The 21,830-nt window shown below is 45.6% G+C and overlaps 1 protein-coding gene across 1 annotated transcript in view; it reads left to right on the top strand.

The window, feature by feature from the left end:
- Positions 1 to 21,830, top strand: part of LRP4 (LDL receptor related protein 4) — a 43,865-nt gene that overhangs the window by 4,239 nt on the left and 17,796 nt on the right. The window contains exons 2-13 of the mRNA XM_009813784.2: positions 316 to 500; positions 10,436 to 10,552; positions 12,578 to 12,691; positions 13,139 to 13,255; positions 15,716 to 15,844; positions 16,184 to 16,303; positions 16,431 to 16,556; positions 18,873 to 18,998; positions 19,444 to 19,578; positions 19,747 to 19,872; positions 20,922 to 21,152; positions 21,438 to 21,594. Of these exons, the coding sequence (XP_009812086.2) occupies positions 316 to 500; positions 10,436 to 10,552; positions 12,578 to 12,691; positions 13,139 to 13,255; positions 15,716 to 15,844; positions 16,184 to 16,303; positions 16,431 to 16,556; positions 18,873 to 18,998; positions 19,444 to 19,578; positions 19,747 to 19,872; positions 20,922 to 21,152; positions 21,438 to 21,594 (1,683 nt within the window). The remainder of the gene's footprint in view (positions 1 to 315; positions 501 to 10,435; positions 10,553 to 12,577; positions 12,692 to 13,138; positions 13,256 to 15,715; positions 15,845 to 16,183; positions 16,304 to 16,430; positions 16,557 to 18,872; positions 18,999 to 19,443; positions 19,579 to 19,746; positions 19,873 to 20,921; positions 21,153 to 21,437; positions 21,595 to 21,830) is intronic.

Here is a 21,830-nt window from a genome sequence, read left to right as displayed (position 1 = left end):
CACTGTGCTCTAGGAGAAGACTGAGTTTGTAAAATAAAAAGGGTGTTCTGATACCTAGGATTCCTTGAATTTGATTGTGACTAGTGCTGAGTTATTTTTCAGCTAACTGATTCCTAAGTCTGTTTTTGGCAGGTTGCTATTTGCTGTTGCCTTCCTCATTCCGGGAAACTGTGGATATTATTTGATCTCCTATTTCAACAGTGCGAGGGGGGTGAATGTTTTCCTTTGCAGTGGAGTATGTGTTCATACATGTAGTGTGTACATGGAGAAGAATTGTGATGTCATTTTGTATTTAATGTGTTTACCCTAAAATAGATCTCTTCAAAATATCTTCTTGGTTTGTTCCTTTACAGGTGTTACAAGTAGCACCGAATGCTCCTGTGGACGTAATCATTTTACATGTGCTGTCAGCGCGTTTGGTGAATGCACATGCATCCCTGCTCAGTGGCAATGTGACGGAGACAATGACTGTGGGGACCACAGCGATGAAGATGGCTGCAGTAAGAATACCATTCTTGACTTGTGTTTGTAAAAACCAAGTGTCTTCTTTGCAGGTGCTTCTCTGTTTTACAGGCACATCCTAGTTTTTGTATGACAAGTGTTTAAGACTGTAGATGACATACTTTTGACTGATTGCAGCACTCAGAATCTAACTGTGTCCAGTGTCCACTGCCGTAAAGCGCAGTGAAAGCCCAACTCTGCCTTTTGCAGCTGGTTTCAGATGGCTGTTGGACATGAATGTTTTAGAGGGAGAGGAGGGATGGAGAGAAGTACCTCTTTTTTCCCCACCCTTGCAAAAGCACTATTTATGAAGTAAATTATATGGTTTTGCTATAAATATTAATGGAAAAGAAATAAGCAGTGTGAAGAAGTGTACTGAGGGTGGCTGCCCTCTTAAGTAACATTCTAGTTTCTGTCCTGGCTGCCCTATGAAGGGAGGGAAAGGTAAGTACTGCAATCAACATTCATTGGTCTTGAGATCTACTGAGAGAAGTTACCTTGCAGCTACTGTGTATCTGCATATGTCGGCATCTGTGTATCTGAGCCCAGCTAGGTGAGAACTGGTAGGAAGTATCACTCTTAGTGGGTTTAGCACAGTATAGATGAGTAGAGAAAACCTCTTTCCCTGGAGCCACAAGTAAGTTGCTTTCTTATATTTTTGGATTCCACAGACCGTGGTAGAATTGAAGAGTGGGAAAAAAGGCCCAGTTTTTTTTGATCTCCTTTCCTGAAAGTTTCCCTAGAGCTGAAGATTTAAGGCTCCTTTCAATGAACATGATGGAGGATTTTATCTGCCTCTGTTGGGTGTTTCTCTAGCCTTCCCTGCTTTCCACTGTTGACTGCTGTAAGGAAAGGAGCTTTCCTCATCTTTGAAATACTGTTTTGGAGAATCTCTTCTTAAGTGTGGGAGATCTCAACCCAGCTTTGAAAATTTGTTTTCTTCTCACTTCTTGTTTCTTATAATTTTGCAAATAGTGAGCAACGTGGAAGACCTTGGGTGAAAAATGGGGTTTTGAAAAACAGGTTACCTGCAAACTGAGGTGATCAGTGTTTGGTTTAAAGATGATTAGTGAAAGGGTTATTGGGCAAGGAAGTGACCTTAACTGGAGAAATCAAAGAAGGTGAAAGGAAAACCTGCATGTTTACATCCAGTGAAGAAAAGTGCAAATTTGAGAACTTGGCATGCTCAAGAAAGAGGAGATGAAGATCTGGGAACTGAGGAAATACTATTAAAATCTCAAAAGAGCAGGAGAGAGGAGGCTGTACTCAACTGCATAGGCTGAAAAAGGAGAAGTTGAGCAGGAATAAGGGGCTGGCGGGGGGGAGGTAAGGCATATCCAATAACTAAACTGGTTTTGCTGGCTTCTTACTGAGCGCAGAGGAAGGTTTGGTTTGGTTTTTTTTTGGTGGGTTTTTGCTGGGGAGGGAGGTTGGGGTGTGTTTGGGGTTTTTTTTTTTGGTGTAGTGTTTTGGTTTTTTGGGGAAGGGGTGGTGGTGTTTGTAAGGTGAAGTCATGCTTCACAAATCTACTGGAACGCCATGAAAGAGTCGGTAACGATTTAGACAAGAGATACTTGTTGATAAAGTCTACTTTGTACTTCAACAAAATCCAGCACTAAAGGTTTTTAAGCTAAGCAGGCATGGTAGGATTGGGGGGCAGGAAGGATAAGACCTTCTGTAGGAACTAGCAGGAGATGGTTCAAAGCTTAACAAGAGTTGCTTGTTCATACATTATATACTTAAGCTGTGGATCCCCTTGCCACAAAACATTGACTCTGAAATTTCAAACGTTCTCAGAAAGCAATCTGACAAGTTTATGGATGTAAAATCCACTGAGGGCTGTTAAAAGGTGAATATGCCACCTCTTGTTTGGGAAGTGTTTGTATCACAAATAGAGGCAGATTTTGTCTTCTGAGGAAGAACGTTTACTTGCATGCTATGTTCTTACACTCTTCTCTTGGCATCTGCTGTTGCATTGAGTCTTTCTCCGTGGCCTGGGCAACAGGAACCTTTTGGTCTTGCACAGTAAAGCTGTGGTTATGGTGTATCCCTAATATATTAAGGAAATCTGGCCCCTATGGATTTGAATGGAGGCTGTGCAAACCAGGGAGGAGTAGTGAACTGTGATCAATCTGCTGATTATTTCAGGCACTGGAGGTTGGCAGACAACTGAGTGTGGCAGAGAATGTAGGAAATGGGTTTTTTCTTCTGCCTTTTTTAATTTACAGTTTTCAACAAGGCAAAGGGAGGAATAAGACTGAAGCAAAGGGAGCTGTCTATAAAACAGCACGTGTAAGATGGGAATGTTTAAACATCTCATTCCGAATATGACTTGTGCTGTAGGTCTCTGCAATTTAGCGAGAGGTAAGTTAGCATGTACAGAGAAGGACAGTAAATTTGACAAGATGGGAGGGGAGATAAAGAGCTGCATTTAGATAAAGTAGAAAAGTGACTCGAGGGGAAGGACTGGAATCTGAGCTGCCTTTTTAAATATTGAATTGTAGTAGAATAAATATAGAGAGGAGAACTTTTTCAGCTGACAGGCAGAAGTACTCAGTGCAATTTAGTGGCAGGAAGAAAGCAAAAATAAAAGTTAAGCACTGGGGGTAAGGACTCTGTAGAAGCGTTACGTGCATGGCTTCAGCACACACGTGCGAGGTTACAGTGGAGGGGCCCTAGGAACACTTACTCCGTTAAGCCTGCTGAGTCTTGCTCTGAGTAGCTGCTCATTATGAGTCCAGGTATGTGGTATTATTGTTAGCTTGTAAGAACTAGATCGACTCTACAGTGTAGGTTTGTGGTAGTTGTCTGTGCTATTTCCTATCTTGCTTAGTTATGATGGCACTGAAACTTTTTGCTAGAGCAGATCGCTTGCTAAATCCCTCTCTTTTGCGTGGCATACAGGAGCCTTGTGAAGGTGTACTCGCTTGTGGGGTTAACTTTCCGTTTGATCTGTTTGCTGACTGTGCCAAGCATAAAGAAGGCAGCATGAGTGCAGGGGTGGGGTGTGAGCCCCTTGGAACAGCAACTTGAACTTTAAATCAATTTAAGCTTCTCACAAATAGGCACTGATGCTTGCACATAAGTACATGAGAATGGTCAGTTCACAGATTTTCTTTCCTTCCCTGGCCATCTGTCTGTGACATGCATACAGTGTTCTGGTTGGACTGAAATTTTGGACAACTTCTCTGTTTTGAACTTGATTTATTTTTTATTTATTGACTTATACCAGGTCTGAAATTGGTGAATTTCTTTTTAATACAACTATTGAGCTGTAGGTTTGGGTTGTCCTGATGAAGTCATCCTACAAGGCCCAGATATACTGAAGGCCTAGTTAAAAAAAATTAGTGAGATTCCTCAAAAACCATGGGGCTAGTCTTCATGCTGGGGTAAGCCCAGTGATTTGTTCTGACTCATGAACCTAAGTCTGTGCAACCACTTATGTGGACTCTTCTGAGATGCTAAAGCTGTTGGGATTCTTTTTCAGCAATGTATGGAAGTGCAGCTCTTAAGTTTTAAAGACAGGAATTACAATATCATCAAGTAGATGTCTCTGATCAGAAGAGTGAACAGGAACGATTGCAAGGAATCCCACATTTCCACTGGTCTGCTGCAAGCTAGTTTTACAGAGTTACAGGATTTTCTTTTTTCTTCTGTGAATGTCCTGACTTTCCAGAGAAATAAAGCTGCCTCCATGCTTGTTTTAAGGTCTACTTTTCCTTCAGTGTATCAGCTCATGTACATACTGTAAGCCAATACAATGACAATAATGAGTTCCTGAGAGCGTTCTGTCTGCTTCCTTGGGAAAGGGAGAAGAGAATGGGAAGACATTGGACTGCTGGACTAGCAACAAAGCAAGAGAGTGAAACATGGGGTGGGGGGAAAGGTGAAAATTACTTTAGCAAGTCAAGATTCAATCTTGCATCTGTGTCTTATAGCACTGCATATGCTTGAGTAGTTGACTGGAGTTTACTAAATTCTATATTAATGCAATTTTCTAGCCTTGAGCTAGTAATCTATGATTTCAGTTAAAGAATGACAGATAGTTTGAAATGCATTGCAGGGGGAAGGGCCAAAAAAAAAGCAGCAAGATACTTGGCAGTGAGTGAGAGGAGTGAGTTGCAGCTATGAAAACCAAGAGGAGACACAGGGAACATTTCTTCCTTTTGAGAGAGACTTTCAGTTTTGAGATAAATTCTTACAATATGATGTGTTTGGGTGTTGTTTTTTTTAATGTTCTGTTACAAACTATAAAACTAATTCCCACTTTTTGAGTCAGTTGCACTAAGTTTTTCCTCAACTGTTACCTTTTCTGCACACCCCAGACATTTTCCACTTGTATTGGTGTCCTCGGAATGTCTGCCTCTCATAGGTGTTTTATCATCTTTTTTGGGAGAGCCCTGCCTCTGCTTACCTGGCTGTGACAGGAGCTGTTTTTCTTGCAAAATCTGAAGCCCTGCTGTGATGGGAGCCAATTATTCCGTGACATGTTTGCTTCCTGCTCTGGATCGTGTTTACAAGCCAGAGTGCTGTAGTAATAATAGTAATAAGCAACCTCCCAGCTGTCATGCCAGCTTCACAGACTTTCTCTGGTGTTAGCTCTCTGGCTTGCTGACAGTCTCTGGCTTGGAAGCCCTTGCTACACATGCACAGAGTAGCTCAGCTGCCTTTCCTGTCTTGTGCCAACAGAGACTACTTTGGACTGTCCCTAACGAAAGCCGCATGCAAGCAGAGGAATGGTTTTCATTCTGTCCTCCTGCATGCGCTTTGAAGTCCAGCGTGGTGTGAATGAGTCTTACTTCCTGTGGCAAGGGTGAAAGGACAACTGAGTAAACTTGGCCTGAGGATTGATAAATAGTTCTGTTTCTCCTAAGATACGCCAAATCTCCTCGTAACCATCCCCCAGCAGAGCCTTCTTACTCTGAATTTTGGATCTGTATTATACCTAATCAGCTTGTAAGTGTGTAGCTCCTTGGAGCACAGACTTACTTGCTTAGCTCCATGCACTGTTGTACAATAATTTTTCATTTAAAGGGACTGAAGAAGAATTTACTCCTTTTACCTTAAAGCTTACTGAAAGTGGTCTGTTGTTCCCATCTCATTGGGAAATTTAGGCAGTTCTTGTTGAGCTACAACTCATTTAAGCCCAGGAGAGCATCTCTTCCTTCCCAGAAACAGGGCTATCAGTATAGCCTGCTTATCAGTCCCACAACAAAATTTTTTGAGGTGATGTGAGAATAAAAATCTCACAGGTTAATGGAAACTTTAAAAGGGTCATCTTCCCTCTGCCCTTCACTTCATCACCAGTCTTGAGCTCATATGCAAGAGCTCAGGTGAAGCTTTAATTCTGAACTTCAAATTTTACTAATTAGGAACTCTTGTCAAGAGTTCAAGTTTGTTTGGAAAAGACACCAGTTCCATATCTGCAACCATACTTTGTCATTTTATTGGGCTTGGAGTATGTGTGTCCCCTTTAAAAGGCATCAGAATTAATGCAGCGCTCCCTTGGGCAGAGCACTTGTGATCAAAGGGCTCTGAAAGATTGGGTGCTGATTCTGTTTTTAATTTTTTTTTCTTTCTTTTTTTTTTTCTTTTGACGAGCAACATCCTTAAATACAGTTCAGCAGTGCTATTGGAAACATTTTATGTTATTCTGGAACTAGATTTTCCAAAATGTAGTTAGTAAAATGCAGTATTTCCTGTTTCTTCCTGAGAGTGGGCTGATGTCCTTTATTTGTGTTTCTGGACTTATTGCCCACTGTGCTACAGATGTCAGCAAATAGATCTATGTTTGTGTGTACGTAGGTACTCATGCACATGTATGAGTGTGGACATAGCTGGGGGTCAGGCTGCAGTTGTCTCTCACGTAGGTAGCATGAATTTTTTTTGAGTTTGTATTTAATTTTGAAATTAACTTCTCATTCTTCACATGACCGAGAGTTTGTCTGATTAAACAAACAGTATTGTTCAAACCACTGCACTCCAGAGCTCTGAACACCAGTTGCTTGCTGTCCTTGAGTACAAAGCAACCTGCTCACCACAGGCAACAGGGATAAAGTGTTCAAAGGACAGTGGGACGTGATTCAGCCTGCGTTTCACCTTATAAACTTCCCTTTTCCCCGGCCCTCCCCCTTCCCCTTCTGCTCGGCCATAAAAGAGTGCCCTGTGTAATAGGAGTTGGGAGAGGGGGAGGAATAGCAGGGTTACGATAGACCTAGCTTTGCTGAAACCTTGGATGATGTCCAGCGTGACCATGCAGAGGGATGAGCTCAGGGAAATGGTTGGAAGTTCAAAGCCCTTTTTGTGTTGCCCACTGTCAGTTGACAGATGTGCTCTCGTGGGCTGTCGCTGCCCAGCCTAGCTCTTCCCAGCAGCTCCCCCTTCCCGGGGCTTGTTCCCCATCCTGCCTCTCTGCTCTGTCTGGGGAGGCGGATTAGTCCCTGTCTGTCTGGGCATTTGTCTGTCTTCAACTTCGTCCTAGGACTTGCTTTTGCTCATCTCATGTAGGAAAATACTGTTTCTTTGCACAGATAGGGAGACACCAAGCTGGAATTGAGCAGGGAAGGGAGGATGAGGCTTAACTGTGTTTACTGTTGCATTACCTAATCCTGCTATGAGTAGTGGTGAAAGCATGTTAGTGCGATCTGTGATTACTTGCTCATCAGTGGAAGCAGTGCCTGTGAAGGACTTGCAGCTTTCTTAGGAAGTAATAAATATCCTTCATTTTACAGGTTGGGGAAGTGGGACTAAAGAGACAGAACTGTCCCATGGTCATGCAAGCATCAGTATCAAGCTGGGAAGAGAATATAGGGGTTCTGTTCCCAGTCTTCCAGATGCTAATCCAACTTGTCCAGAGAGGTCTTGTTCCATCTCTGGCAGTGAAAGGAGTTCCTACTGCTTCATTTGTATTGCCATGTAATCTTCTCACTGTGGAAGTGTGGCTTTTAAGATGAGTTGCATGAGTTAAAGCAATACACTTACCAAACTGTATAGCTGCTTCATGCTGTCAGGACAAAATATAGTGGAGGTTGTTTGAATGTCCTAAGTGTGACCTCTTAACTTCTGAATTTCCTCTTAACTTCAAAATTCCAAACACTTCGGATATATTTACAACAGTACTAAACATTAACTCTGGGCTAGTGGTATGCCCTCAGCTTTAACTCCATAGGAATAAAACTCATCAAAATATGAAGTAATAAATTACCAACAGAAGGGCTGAATAATAACAACCCTAGAGCAAAGGGCTGTACAGTGGAACTGAAGCCTGATGTGTTTAGAATGAATAGAAGGAAACACAGGAATGTTTCTGTGTAGGCAGTTTGCTTTTTAATGGGGAGAAGGGATCATGGATTGGGAGGGCAGAGTTGGGAAGAGGGGGTTAGGAAGAGACTCCCCCCATGTGAAAGCTGCTCCCAGAATCTCTTGCATTTTCCTTTGAAGCATCTGTTTTTGACCATTATTAGATTCAGGTTACAAGTTTACGTGGATCCCTGCCCTGATGCCATTGGCAGTTCTGCTCTGTGAGACCTCAGCCTTCATTCATTAGGTTTTTTTTTTTTCTTAAGTGGGTTTGTGTTTTTTCTTCCTCCTTTAAAGGAGAGCTCCTGTAGAAGGGGATTTGTCTCCCCCCCGGTGTTGTCTGGGCTGGCAACACACTTGCTGTCTGCTGGGGTGGGAATTAGGTCCTCCTTTGTATGTGGCAGTTTGTGTTTCCCTCTCTTCCCTCTGCTCCCCCTCCCCTGTGCTTGAAGCTCCATTTTTATAGTTAGGGGGAGTATGAAATTGGCTGAACTGCTCCCTGTAGGGGTGGAATTTCATTTTGTGTTGTTACCTCATGAAGGGATGCAGCAGTTCAGTGGGATAATGGTATCGGCTCTGAACCAGCGCTAATGGCCTAACCCTCTGGGAGCCCGAAGAATTCTCCCCTGGAGAGTCAGCATGCAAATTCCCTTCCAGGTGGCTCCTGTGCAGTCCTTTGGTGATTAGTCACGCTGGGACTGGGGAGAGCAGACAGAAAAGCATATGCTGGGGGGATGGTCTTAGTCCTGAAACTGCAGCTGAGGCCGGGGAGGGTTTGCTCAGCATGCAACGTATGGAAGTTGTGCTTGGGAGAGAGAGGGCTGATCTGTGGGACTGACTCTGAATCCAGAAATATGTCTTGGTTTTGTTTGGAAGCAGAATTTGGGAATTGGAGTGTGTTCCCCTTTTGTCTGGGGAAGAAGGGGAAGCTCCCTCTCCACTTTGCTGCAGCAGCCCAGGGGTGCCCAGGGAAAGCACAACGTAAGGAAACGGGTCAGCCATTGGAAGACCAGGGTGCTGTCAAACCTGTGGGGTGAAAATACACATTTGTATGCTTCCCTCTCCTTCATACCTCTCTGGGGCCTAGAAGTATCTGGATCTTATCTGGGCATATATCTGCATGGGGCATCCTGGACATGATGGGAAGAACCTTTTCCCAAGGGCCAGTGCCAGATTCTGTATTTTGTCACCTTGTGCAGCATTGAGAGCAGTGACGTCTGCAGTGATGTCCTCTCAGATACAGAGATGCCTACACCTGCCATACTGCAGGAATGGCTGAGAAGATGATCCGAATTTGTGGTTAGGAAAAGAGATGTTAGAGCAAGTCTGAATTTGACTGCACTAGTGTATTCTTAGGGTGGGAAGCTTTTAGGGCAGGCTCTTGGTGAGAAATGTTGGAGGACTTGCTATAGAGAGCAGTGAATGATTCTGTATAGTGTAATCTGTGCTGCTTTCACAGGACATTGGCAGCAGTCCTGGGCCAAGGGGAAATGGAGGGTTGAGGAAGCTGGAAAAGCTGAAAATGTGACTATTTGTTCTCCTTATTAAATCCTCCTCCTTGTGTGCTGTCTTCACCTTCTTTTACCCGCCTCCCTCCCCTCACGCTCCCACCTCCGGGATAGTGTTGGCAGGGTAAGAAGTAGCAGCATAGCAGAAGAGGGCTGGCCCACCTGGTGACAGATGGGAGATGCTGTCGGCAAGCTGGGCTGGGATGAAAGGGTTTTAGGCACTAGCCTCTCCAGCCCTTGGCCCTTCGCATCGCTGAGCGAACGTTGTTCTTTGGAGAACACACCTGTCAGGAACAGTCTTGTGCAGCCCCTTCCCTACCACAGCTGGCAGCACTTAAAAGCATGAACCTCCTGGGGTTGAGTGTTCCTCTCATCTGTGGGGGGGGAAGGACCGGGCTGATGCTCCCCCTTGAATTCCAGCTTTGTGGCTCCAGGCCTCTTCAAACACTGCGGATTTGCGGTTCCGCTCCGTTGCCAGCAGGCTCCTGTGTAGGCAGGGATCATCCCATGTCTGCCCCCTTCCTTTGTCCCTTCTGGAGACCTCTGGCAGGGTTTGGACTCTACTACGCACACCTAAGGCACAGTGAATTATTCCCAGCAGTGGATTCCTGCCTCTAAGCTTCTCCTTGCAGGTTTGTTAGACAAAAACGCTGGCAGAGTCCCCGTGCTGGAACACGTACTGTAGCATGTACCTTGCAAAATCCTGTTCCCAAAAACATGGCTTCTGATAGTTCTCTCTGTAAAGAACTCGCTGTGTAATAGAAACAGGATGGACTGCACTGGGAAGCATGCAGGAAAGATGTTGATAATGTAATTTTGCTTGTTCTAAAACAAGTGCAGTGATGGGAGGACAGCAGGCTCAGGGATGAAAGAGAAAAAAGGAACTCAGTGGGGGAATTGTGGCAGCTACTTTATTGTGGAAAGGTCAGTGCTTCTCTAGGGAGGAGAGACTGCCAAGCTACAGACCTACCCTGGCCCCCCATCTGAGGGACAGCTCCTTCTCATGACTTGAAATTTTATGTCTTTTGTTTCTAAGAGGTGTAGCCTTCCTCCCTCAAGAGGGAAGGAACTCAGCTTTCAGGAAGGAAGCTGGCTGCAGCTCCATGAGTGTTTCTTTGCTGTTGCAGTGCTGCCCACTTGCTCCCCCTTGGACTTCCACTGTGACAACGGGAAGTGTATCCGCCGGTCGTGGGTCTGCGATGGAGACAATGACTGTGAGGATGATTCTGATGAACAGGACTGCCGTAAGTCACCTCTCTGAGGGGAGAGGGTGGGTGCAGTGCCTGCCTGCCATGGTCGGGGAAAGTTGACCCTTTTTATTACAGGAATGTAAGAGTTTATCCACTGAATCAGACCTTTGGCTTGTAATAAGCTATATCCTGCCTCTGACAAAGGTGTGTACCTGATGTCCGTAAGCCCTGCCACCTTGGCACCTGGCTTGCTGTTCAGCTGCATGTCCTGGGGGAGGGGATGCTTCATCCATCTGGAGAACCGTTTATGCCCTGCAGCCGTGCTAGTTAATGTCCCATGAAGCACTTCCCTGAGCTGAGCTCTTCGTGTCCTCCCCTGTTCGTGGAAACACCTAACCCCTGCCAAATCCTACTGAACCGCCTGTCTGGCTGACTTCCTGTGGCTTCGGGTTCCACTGTCTGACTTTTTTGCTGTGCGGGGCTGTCCCCAGCATCCTCTCCCTTCAAACAGAGCTCCCTGAGGAGAGGGAGGTGCTGAAGGGATGCTGCTTGCACAGAGACTGGTTACCCTGAAAGCTGACTGTGAGGTGCCGTCTTCAAAAGAGGTGCTGTGGCAGGCTGCTGGTTGTAAACATTGCCATTGTGCTTCTACAGATTAATAAAATGGAGGGAATTTTGCTTGAGTCTTTGGAGTTCAGCCCCCTCCTTTCCCCTTTCTGTTGAAGACAAGAGTTACTTGTGGTTGGCTTCCGTTAGTGAAAGGTGTTCAGGGTGTTTCTTCTCCACAACAAATTGTCAGGTCCGTACTTGGCAGCATGTTCTAGAGAACCAGCATGTTATGTAGCACTGGAGCTTCAGCTTCTCTGAAACTGCACTGGTTGCTAGGGCTGGCATCAGGCTGCAGTTAGGAACATAAGTGTTTTGCTGTTTGGTTGAGATGGTTGCAGCTGCTTAATAAGCATCACTCTACAGCTCTTGAATTCTACAAAAGTTGTGTGCATGGTGCTCCAGAGTGGCTCTGATGGAGGAACCCCATCTCAAGAAATGCAAAAATAAAGCTCTTGGCTGTAAAGTATTCCATGTCCCAATACTCGCCTGGAAATGAATTCACTTTTTGATCGGTATGCCCCTGATCTTTGCTTGCCCTTTTGGGCAAAGGGCTGGGAAGCAAGGTTCAGCGGTTTGACATCCTGTGTGATGCTCTGGATCGCAGGACTAAGCTCAGTTTTCCGGTCTATTCAAAGATTTTCATGAAAGAAAAGGTATGTAGGTCTGGGTCTGTTTGGTCTTCTGTTTTTCAGAAAAGGTTGGAATGCCCTCATATCTAAGACAACAGTGGAGAAGGGTGTGATCGAAAGACTTGGAGACTAATGAAAGGAGGAAGGCCAGGTTCTGTGAATAAGAGACTCCTAGGAGGTTGTTCAGACTAGCATGTAACCATAGGAGGGTTTCTGTTGGATTGAGGTCCTCAGGTGCTAATTTTGCATTTCCTTTCCTTTACTCACTGGTTCCTTAGAAGACAAGCTTCCTTAGAGTGGCAAAGAGGGTGGAATGAGGCTGCAAATACTGAGGTGTTCAGAAGAGGAAGATTAAGTTTTCTCTCTCCCTTTTCAATTAACGCTTCCTTTCCTTTGAAGATAGCTTTGCCATTGTTGTGAAAAGAAGGTGGAGATACAATTTTACCAGCAATTATTTTGTTAGATAATGATAGGGCCTATTAATTTCTTTAAGAGGAGGCCTGGATTACCTTTTTTCTGTGCAGGGATCTCTTGAGCCTGGCTTGGGGCTGTGCTAGAATACCAGCACAGGGTGGGTGGCTCCATCTCTCCGTTCCGCATACTTTCTCCAACCCATGTTCTCAAGTTTTAGAGCCTGCTGTACTGTTGTCTTGCAGATGGAGTGGAAGAGACACTCACAGTGGCCCTTCTGGTATTGTTAGGGGAAGGGAAATCAGCTCTCCAACATCGCGGTGTTGCTGGAGGATGATGTTGCTCGATTTGTAACATGTCACAGATTCGGTGTTCTGCAAGGTGAATCTTCTTGCCTTGCCCTCACCTTATCTTCACTGTGTCCCTGCAGCTCCACGGGAGTGTGAGGAAGATGAGTTCTCTTGTCAGAATGGATACTGCATCCGCAGCCTGTGGCACTGTGATGGTGACAACGACTGTGGCGACAACAGCGATGAGCAGTGTGGTGAGTAATGTGGCCCTACAAATACTGCCCTGCCAGTGCTTTAAAAGGGGTTGCACAGTCTCCAACCTGTGCAGTTCTAGGATCCCCTGAGCATGGCGAGGGCTCACAGCTGGCTTGTCTGGGCTGGGCTTGTGGGATATTCCATTCACAGGGCTGGCTGCTTGGGATCTCAGGCTGTGTGGCTTACCTGCCAGGCAAAAATCACTTGAGACCTGTTAGTCCTTGACATGCCATTGTGAAGTCCTGTGGATTCCTTTTTGAATCCAGCACTCTGTGTCAGTTAAATGAATAATGGTGGTTTTGCTCAGGCACTGCATGACATGGGTATGTATGGTTTAATGAGCAGTTGTGTTTGTGGGTGCCCTAGGAGCTTCAGGAGTGTGGTGCAGTTGTTTCCTGGGTACTCTAAGAAAAGCCAAGGCTTTTTTTGCGTTGCTGTCTTTGCAGATATGAGAAAGTGCTCAGAGAAGGAATTCCGTTGCAGTGACGGTAGCTGCATAGCTGAGCACTGGTTCTGTGATGGTGACACAGACTGCAAGGATGGCTCGGATGAAGAGAACTGCCGTAAGTGCTCTCCTTGCTTTGTAACCACAGGAAATAGCCCTTTGGACCTGCTCCTGTCTTGGGGTTTGGAACGTTTTCTGCAGCAGAGATCAAAAACAAGTTAATGCTGCCTGTACTGGCAGCTATGCTGCCTTCTGTTGCCTACCCCACAGGGCACAAGAGAATGGTGTATCTCTTGTGTTACCTCTGAGGCATACTTCGTCTGTGCCTGGCTGCTTCTTTGTTCCTTCCCATGGCTGTGTGACCTTGAGTCAGAGCAGGAGGCTTATGCTTTACTGAATACAGCTCTATAGAAAACTGTAGGAGTTGGAGGGCAGGGGGGAAGGAGAGAAAACTATTCCCTTCTTTTTCCTCTTGTCTCATTTCTGCCTGGAATTTCTGGGGGGGCTCTGCCCACTGACAGCATCCTCAGGGACTGCATGTCCCCAGCTGGCACACTGCAGGGTCTGCCTGCCTGACCAACCTCTCTTCACTCGGATGCTTCATGCAGGACGTTGTCTGAAAAAAGCCGATAGGACAAGTTAGCTGGAAGCTGATGTGACTGGTGGGGAAGGGGGGCCGTGAGAGCCCGCAACAGTTGTTTTCTCCTCTACCTTCACAGGCTTGTAGTAAGTGGGACAGGGGTCTATTATGTCCCTTCCTAACCCCCATTGCCTCTCTCCAGTGTCTGTGAGCGCTGTCCGTGTCTGTGGAAGTTGCAGTGGTCCCTTCCCCCCTCCTGCTCTCAAAGGGATTTTGCAGAATTTGTTCTAGATAGCAGGAAACTTCAAAAGGCTCTGGGAGGGGGATCAGGGCCGCCAGCTCCTGAAGGGCAGGGGGAGTGGATGCATGGGGGAGTTGTCTTTTATCTCTCCAGATAATGAGAGTTGGCAGGGAGCCAGGGGCTGCAAACATTTCTAAGCCAGGAAAGGGCTCTAAGAGGAAGCCAGCCTCTCTCCCTCTCCTTTCCCCCTCTCCCTTTCTCGCTCCCTTGCCTGTTGCTTCCCTGCAGGCCATGAATAGGCCCTTGGGAAGGGAGGGGAGATGTTTCAACCTTGCCTCCTATGGGAGTGGAGGGGCTGGAATGCTTGTCTGGTCCTGGCTGGCAGTTGTCTCTATAAGGTGTTTTAAGTAAATGGCTGAGAAGATCCGTTTTGCTACCTCCCTTTCTCTTATCTTCCTCCATGTGGTTGTCATCTTTTCCTTATCTCCAATCCTGCTTGTCATTCATCTAGGACAAGGTGGGACTATATTGTTCTTTTTTGTGTGTTTTTTCTATTTGTGTGTGTGTGCCTGTTTCTTTTGGGGGTGTGTGTGTTATAATTGAATCACACTATATGAGAATTTAAGTCACTGACTTGATTTTCTCCTCAAGGAGACCCAAACACTCCTTTCAGGCTCCTTTGGTGAGGCATGTGTTAACACGCATTTTAGTATCCAGCCACTGGATACTCACTGAACTAAAGCCCTTAATGCATGCCTGCAGGCTGTGCCCACTACTACAGGCTGGAGAGGCAGGTGTAGTTCACTTCCCAGACTGTCAGTCTTTCTTTTCCATTTTGTTTAATGGATTTATTTTCAGAGCTTCTCAGTTGGAAGACTCGTATGCCTCAAACATGCAGTTCATTCTCTGGACAGTACGAGGTGTCAGATTCTGTTGTGTGGGACTCAAAATATTATTCATTCCTTCCCACATAGTGTACTGTTGAACAGAGAACAGTGGGCATATCCTTGACTATGAGTTTGTTGGGCTTTGCCCAGGGTCATCTGTCCGGCAGTGCTCCTTACTGATAAGGCACGGTTTGTTTTGGCGACAGCTTGAGAGGAAAGGGCGGGGGGGAAATCATCAAAGGGCAGGTGCAGACCTGGGCACCTTGTGCTTGCTTGCTTCCTTTGATCTTCAAGTGCTTATTTTTGTTAAAATTTTAAAGGAATCATTCCATAGCTTAACCTTGCATACTGACGTGCCTCAATTCTTAACATAGAGCTACCCCAAAGGTATCTGTATTTTTCCATCTGTTTTTGTATCGATGTTTCTCAGGTTTAATAAACAATTTAAACACTTTCTGGAGGGCACTAAGGCATAGTGTCTCAAGCATAAGACGGAAGGTGACACCCTTGGATCCTTCTTGTTGCTTTCCCATCAACCCTTCCTTCTTCATAGCTGTTTCCTTCTCTAGAACTTAATGGCTCTTGAAGAGTTGGTGTTCATAGACTAGCAGCCTATATAATTTTTTTTTTTAGTGGATTGTCTGCACGGGTATCTTTATATATAGGTTTAACCTGCGCCTCAGTGAAGCACAAACAGCATTCAAGTTCCTCTCAGTAGTACAAGTCATGCAGAGATAGGCAGCAATGGCTAGTAATTTCCAACACCTTTGCATTGAATACTTGCTAGTCCGTTATTAGACTGAGAAGGTTGTATCTAAACGGGATTGTGCCCTGTCACCTCAGGCATTTTTTCTTTGATTCCCTTGTTAGCGTCAGATGTTCCAGCTGCCACCTGCAGCTTGGAGGAGTTCCAGTGTGCATATGGACGCTGCATCTTGGACATCTACCACTGTGATGGCGACGATGACTGTGGGGACTGGTCTGATGAATCTGACTGCTGTAAGTTAGTGCGGGGTAATGCACTGGGCCAAGCATCTCAGTTGCAAACCTAAATGGATTTTGCATTGGCTGGAGAGGGGTTGCAGTGTAGACAGCAATCTAATTGTTCACATGTAAGCTGGCTCTTTCATTATTTTTCTTTTTAACTCGGGGAAGTGAGAATAGTGATGGGAACTGCGTAGTCAGTACGCTTCTGCGTACAGGAATTAAAGCAGTTTCCGGGAGGAGTCTATTCAGGACCAAGTTCTACAATAGTGGAGTGTAAGGGTGGTGCTGAGGGTCTTTGGGGATGTTACATTGGTCTGAGTTTGCTCTTCATACTCTTTACCATCTCTGCAGCATCTCACCAGCCTTGTCGCTCTGGAGAGTTCATGTGCAACAGTGGCTTGTGCATTAATGCTGGCTGGAGGTGTGATGGAGACTTCGACTGTGATGACCAGTCAGATGAGAGGAACTGCAGTGAGTGCTGGGAACTGGTGGAAGTGTTTGGTTTCTGCAGATGCAGAGTGTTTGGGACTGTTAGCTTTGGAATTGGGTCTTTTCTGATCCTTCTTGCTCATCTAATGTTCTTTTTTTGGTCCCTCAGCTACATCTATGTGCACAGCTGACCAGTTCCGTTGTAAATCAGGGCGCTGTGTCCGTCTGTCCTGGCGTTGTGATGGGGAAGATGACTGCTCTGACAACAGTGATGAGGAGAACTGTGAGAACACAGGTCTGGCCTGCTGCCTTGCTGCTTATAGCTAATGTTTCCATCCTGGAAGTAATAGGTAGTGAAGTCTCTTTTGGATTTCTTCACTGAGTTCAGCCTAGAGTTTGCGTCTTTCCCAAAGAATGGGATCTATAGGCAGTCTTACACACTTTCAAAAAGGTGCAGGTCTGTGTGCTTAAACTGACTTAAGTGATGGTGTCTTCTGGTCAGATAGCAGATCCTTGTATCTTCCTCTCCTATCCCTACACTATTGAATTACCGCAGAGCTCTGAGACGATTCTATTCGGACTGGGAAACATTAATGGTGTGCAGAGTTGCTACCTTTGTCAAATGGACGATGTCTAACTCATGCCTTCTAGATAGTTCTGGATAGCTTTTGTGTTGCCTTGTGAAATTGCCAAGCAATTCTAGCAGGCAGTGGAATCAAAAAGGGCATTTTGTGGAAGTGAAGGATAAAGCCTTTGTTTTAGAGGTTAAGGGTGTCCACTTCCCCCTTAGATATTTGCTCAGTCTCTCTTTCTAGTATATTTTGCATATAGCCATTCTTTTATATAATAGTGATTATGGAGAAGAGGATGATTTCAACAGACCCTAGTGTTATGGTAGAATTCAAGGAATGTCTAGAATCTTCTATTTTCCTTAAATCCTTCAGGATGTCTGTAGGCCTTGTTGAGTAATAGTGTATTCTGGTTCATGAATTCATCCCAGTGAGTGGAGCCCAGCTGTGCATACTGACCATTCTGGATCAGTGCATTTTAAAGAGTGAGTTTAGGGGGGACAGAAGGGATTTGTGAAACTGTACCCCTTGTTTCGGCCTGTTGAGGAGGTGAGAGTAGGTGTTCTACAAGGACAGCTGAGCTCAGAGGACCTGGAGAGGCATGCTTTGTAGCCATTTGAGAGCAGCTGCTCTAGATTGGTCAGCTGTCGTGAGAACCAGTGTGCAGGAGATGGTGGTGATCCTGGAAAAAGCAATTGTGCTTAGGCAAGCCAGTAACCCTGTTTCCTCATCCTGATAACAAAGGTATTTAGAGGTATCGAAAGAACAGTTGCCACCCAGAAGCCAAGTCAAACTTCCAGAGCCACTGAAATTTAACCAAACCCAAGGTGGCTGAATATAGCTGTTGTTACTGTAAGTTTAGTTGTGCAGTTCTGCATTGGGTCTACGGTGATAGTCAGCAGGTAAAAATTAACTCAGGGCTTCTAAGCAGTATGTGTACTGGCTCATCTAAGCGATATAGTGTGCTGTCTCAATGCCTGTAGCAAGAGTTAAAATCCTGTGTCACCTCTTGGATTTAGAGCAGAATTATATTTTTATTGGCCATAGAGAGAAGATTCCTAGAATACTAGGAGATCAGCTGATGTAAGGATCTTTATGTTTGATACGACAAATGCAGTCCAAGTTTCAGAATCCTTTGTATAAAGCATTCGTGTGCTCTGAAAAGTGAATCTGCGTGTGATTTGGTTTTGTGTTCCCAGTTGGTGTGTCTGTTAGTTCTTATTTGTACTTGTTGTTAATCTCACAACTACCCTTTTCCATGCTGCTTACAGGCAGTCTGCCAATCTGATTGTTTCTTTGCTGATAACTGTATTGTCCTGTTGTCTTCCTAGGATTATCAGAGGGTGATGATTTGGAAACCGCTATCCAAGTCAGCTTAAGAGGTACAAGAAATAAGAGGCAACAGGGCAGTGCAGTTACTGCTGAAGAAACAATCAGATTGGCAAAGTCCCTACAAACAGTATTACTTTACTTACAAGAATTCTGTAGAGTCTCCCTGCCAACAGCAGAACTCGAAGCGTGTAGCTTATGTGTGAAATCCTGTTGCCTGAGCTCAGATTTCAAGGATGCATGTAAATCTCATTCCAAGTCCGTCACAGTGCAGTTAGTGCTGGACAAGACGCTCATTCCTAGGCAGGTTTAAGATCCATAGCCACGCTGGGATGACATATCAGATGATTAAAGTGAGGAACTGACTCCTCTCTTGCACATGCTGAGTAGGATTGTGGAATCTGGAACCAAAGGGAATTAAGCCAGGACCTTCCAGTCATTCTGAGAGAAACTAAATAGCTGAACTTCCCAATAAAGCAACATTGGACTCGGTCTGGAGGAGAGTTTGCAGGCCTCCAAATCAGCATAAAGATATGTGGATCAGTAAGGAGTGCAAGATGAGCTGAATTCAAGGAAAGAGGAAGTCATGGATTTGTGCTCATACGTAAAGTTTGTAACAAATCTTAGAAAATGTTCTGTATCCTTTTCTTCACCATGACTGTTGTTCCATCAGTAAGCTGTGGTGTGCTTATTTTCCCCTTCTTCTATTGCAGGGACCCCTCAGTGTGCCCCAGACCAGTTCTTGTGTGGGAACGGGCGTTGTATTGGCCAGAGGAAGCTGTGCAATGGAGCAAATGATTGTGGAGATGGCAGTGATGAGAGCCCGCATCAAAACTGCCGTAAGTTCTCCAAGTTCAGTCTTAAACATAAATGGAGGCACTGTGATGTGTGGGAGTCTATCTGGTGTTGCTGAAGAATGTGTGTAAGGAAGAAAGCCTGGGTTGTGATAATGGGATAGAGTTGAAGACTGAGGAAAATGACCTTGGTGGTTTTGCCAGTTACATACTGCAGACAAGGAATAACGAGAAGATCATGATTTCGGGTACCAAAGTTTGTCTGCAGAGATAGTAAATCCTAAAAGCATATTGCTCTGAGCTTCATTGTCCCCTTTGTTTGTGGCCTGCAGGGGAGAGTTCTGACTGTGAAGAGGCAGCTTCCAGCACAGCCCGTGTCCTCCCCCTCTTGCTCAGCCTGTTCTGAAGGGCGACTGCTGCCTAACAGCTGAGGACACAAGCAGCTGCCTTGTGGTTTCGGCTCAGTTATCTTCACGTGTTCCTTTCGCAGGTCCACGAACAGGGGAGGAGAACTGCAATGTCAACAATGGCGGCTGTGCTCAAAAGTGCCAGATGGTACGAGGGATGGTGCAGTGCACCTGCCATACAGGTTACAGGCTCCTGGAAGATGGCCGATCATGCCAAGGTGGGTTTTTGGAGCAGTAGCCTCCTCCCTGCTGCTTTGATGTGCTTGAAGTTGATGGCTATGATAGGGTGCAAATCGGAACATGAAAGCAGAAGCAAGCTATCGGTGATATTCCCTGGCTTGTTGATGACCTAATGGTAACTTTCTCCCTTTGTCTGTAACATGCAGATGTGAATGAATGTGCTGAGGAAGGTTACTGCAGTCAAGGCTGTACCAACAGTGAAGGAGGCTTCCAGTGCTGGTGCGAGCAAGGCTACGAGCTGCGACCTGACAAGCGTAGCTGCAAAGCTCTAGGTAAAGAGGAGTTCAACCTTATTGTGGGGTGTGTGTGTTGGTCCAGTTCTCACAATTTTGTCTCTAATGCTTCATTGGAAGCATTGTACTGTTCACTAAGCCAACATGTGAGGAAAAGGAAGTACCTGGATTTGTATTGCGTATGCCCAGGTTGTTGGTGAATGCCTGTGAAAATTTTGTGTGATTTTGACCATGGAGAGTTTCCTTTCACTGTTTCCTTTCCCCGCCAGCAGGACAGCCCTTGCCTTCTTTTCCTACTCCCTTGTCATTCCCGGTGACCTAGACCCTGGGACAAAAACAGCTTCCTGCCTCTGTCTCTGTTCAGCAAGTGTCTTAACCTGTCCACTTGGTGAGGTTGTATCACACCTCCTTATGGTTTGAGCCTTGATGCTGGTCACCAGTCCTGAATGCTGTGAGTGGCTGCTGTGTGGGCATCTGCTGTTTTTTAAGGTCATGGATGTTTAACTTCATTCCTCCGCTTCTTTAATGTAGAAGCTGAGGAATTAGAAATTCCATTTAAAGTATTAAGATTTTATTAGGAATTCCCGTAATGAAATCCATAAAAGATGTTGATACTGGGTTTTTTTTAATTTATTTTTATTTTATTTTTCTCTGCAGTGGAAGTACCTGCTGAGTTTATATCTGGCTGAGGCAGGTTTTAACTGTGTCTTGGCTGTGGTAGATGTGGTAGAGGATGTGTGTTTGTATGGCTAGGAGATGGATATAGGAAAAGGAAACTATAGTCCAGCGGCTGAGTGGCTGCCTAGTGGTATGGTTTCAGAGGGTGAGGTGAGGCAGGCTTAGGTGGGACCTGGAATGATCACTTCTTGATGAGTGAATTTTTGCCAAAAGGTTTAAAACCACTTGTCTTTGAGTTAATTAAGACTGTGTATTGAGGATATGAAAACAGCTCTCTGAAGTGTTTTGCACTTGGGAGTTGATTTCTTGCTGACGGTACTGCAAAACTATATTCTGAGGCTTGGTGCAGAGGGAATGGTAGGCAGGACCCTGTCAAAGTACTCTAATGCTGTCTTTCCATATATTCTCAGGGCCAGAGCCAGTGCTGCTCTTTGCCAATCGAATTGATATCCGACAAGTGTTGCCTCATCGCTCAGAGTATACACTGCTCCTGAACAACCTGGAAAATGCCATTGCCCTTGACTTCCACCACAGCAAGGAGCTGGTGTTTTGGTCTGATGTCACTCTCGATCGCATCATGAGAGCCAATCTGAATGGTAGCAATGTGGAAGAGGTGGTTTCCACAGGGCTGGAGAGCCCAGGTGCGTCACCGCAAAAAAGGCAAAGGCCTGGGGAGTGACCAGGGTGTGAGAATAGGGATAAGTGGGTACCCAGCATTCAAAATGGAGTGCACCTCCCTGAGCAAGGGGATGGGTTGGATGGAGTGGATGTGAGATCAGTGTCCTCCTGGAGTTAATCTTGTCTGACAGGGGAAGAGACAGGAAGACTGAATTGGGCCTCTTCTGAGGCTGAGAGGGGAAGGGAACTTTTTCTGAGCAGATCCTGCTCCTGATTTAATTCAGTGCTTAATTCTTCCCTGGAGATAGGTGGACTTGCTATTGACTGGATCCATGACAAATTATACTGGACAGACTCTGGGACGTCTCGAATTGAAGTAGCAAACTTGGATGGCACTCACAGGAAAGTGCTTTTGTGGCAGAACCTGGAGAAGCCCCGAGCAATTGCCCTACATCCTATGGAGGGGTGAGTGAAAACTTGGGACCCCAGTGAGACCTCCATGAAAGTGCTTCCAGGTGAACATTGAAAACCTCGTTCTTGGTCACAAAGGCTGCCTCTGGGTTCAAGCCTTCTTTTGGTACTGCCAGCTTGGGGAACCTGGCAATGCTGGGGGCTTTCAGAGCCTTAATCGTATTCTAGGCCCTTCAGGTTTCACCAGCCTGAAAGTGCTGGGTGTTAACCTTGTTTGCTGGCACTTCTCC

Source organism: Gavia stellata, chromosome 7 (genome assembly GCF_030936135.1).
Source record: "Gavia stellata isolate bGavSte3 chromosome 7, bGavSte3.hap2, whole genome shotgun sequence".
NCBI lineage: Eukaryota > Metazoa > Chordata > Aves > Gaviiformes > Gaviidae > Gavia > Gavia stellata.
Note: the sequence above shows the minus strand (reverse complement) of the source record. Positions and strands in the feature narration are given on the sequence as shown.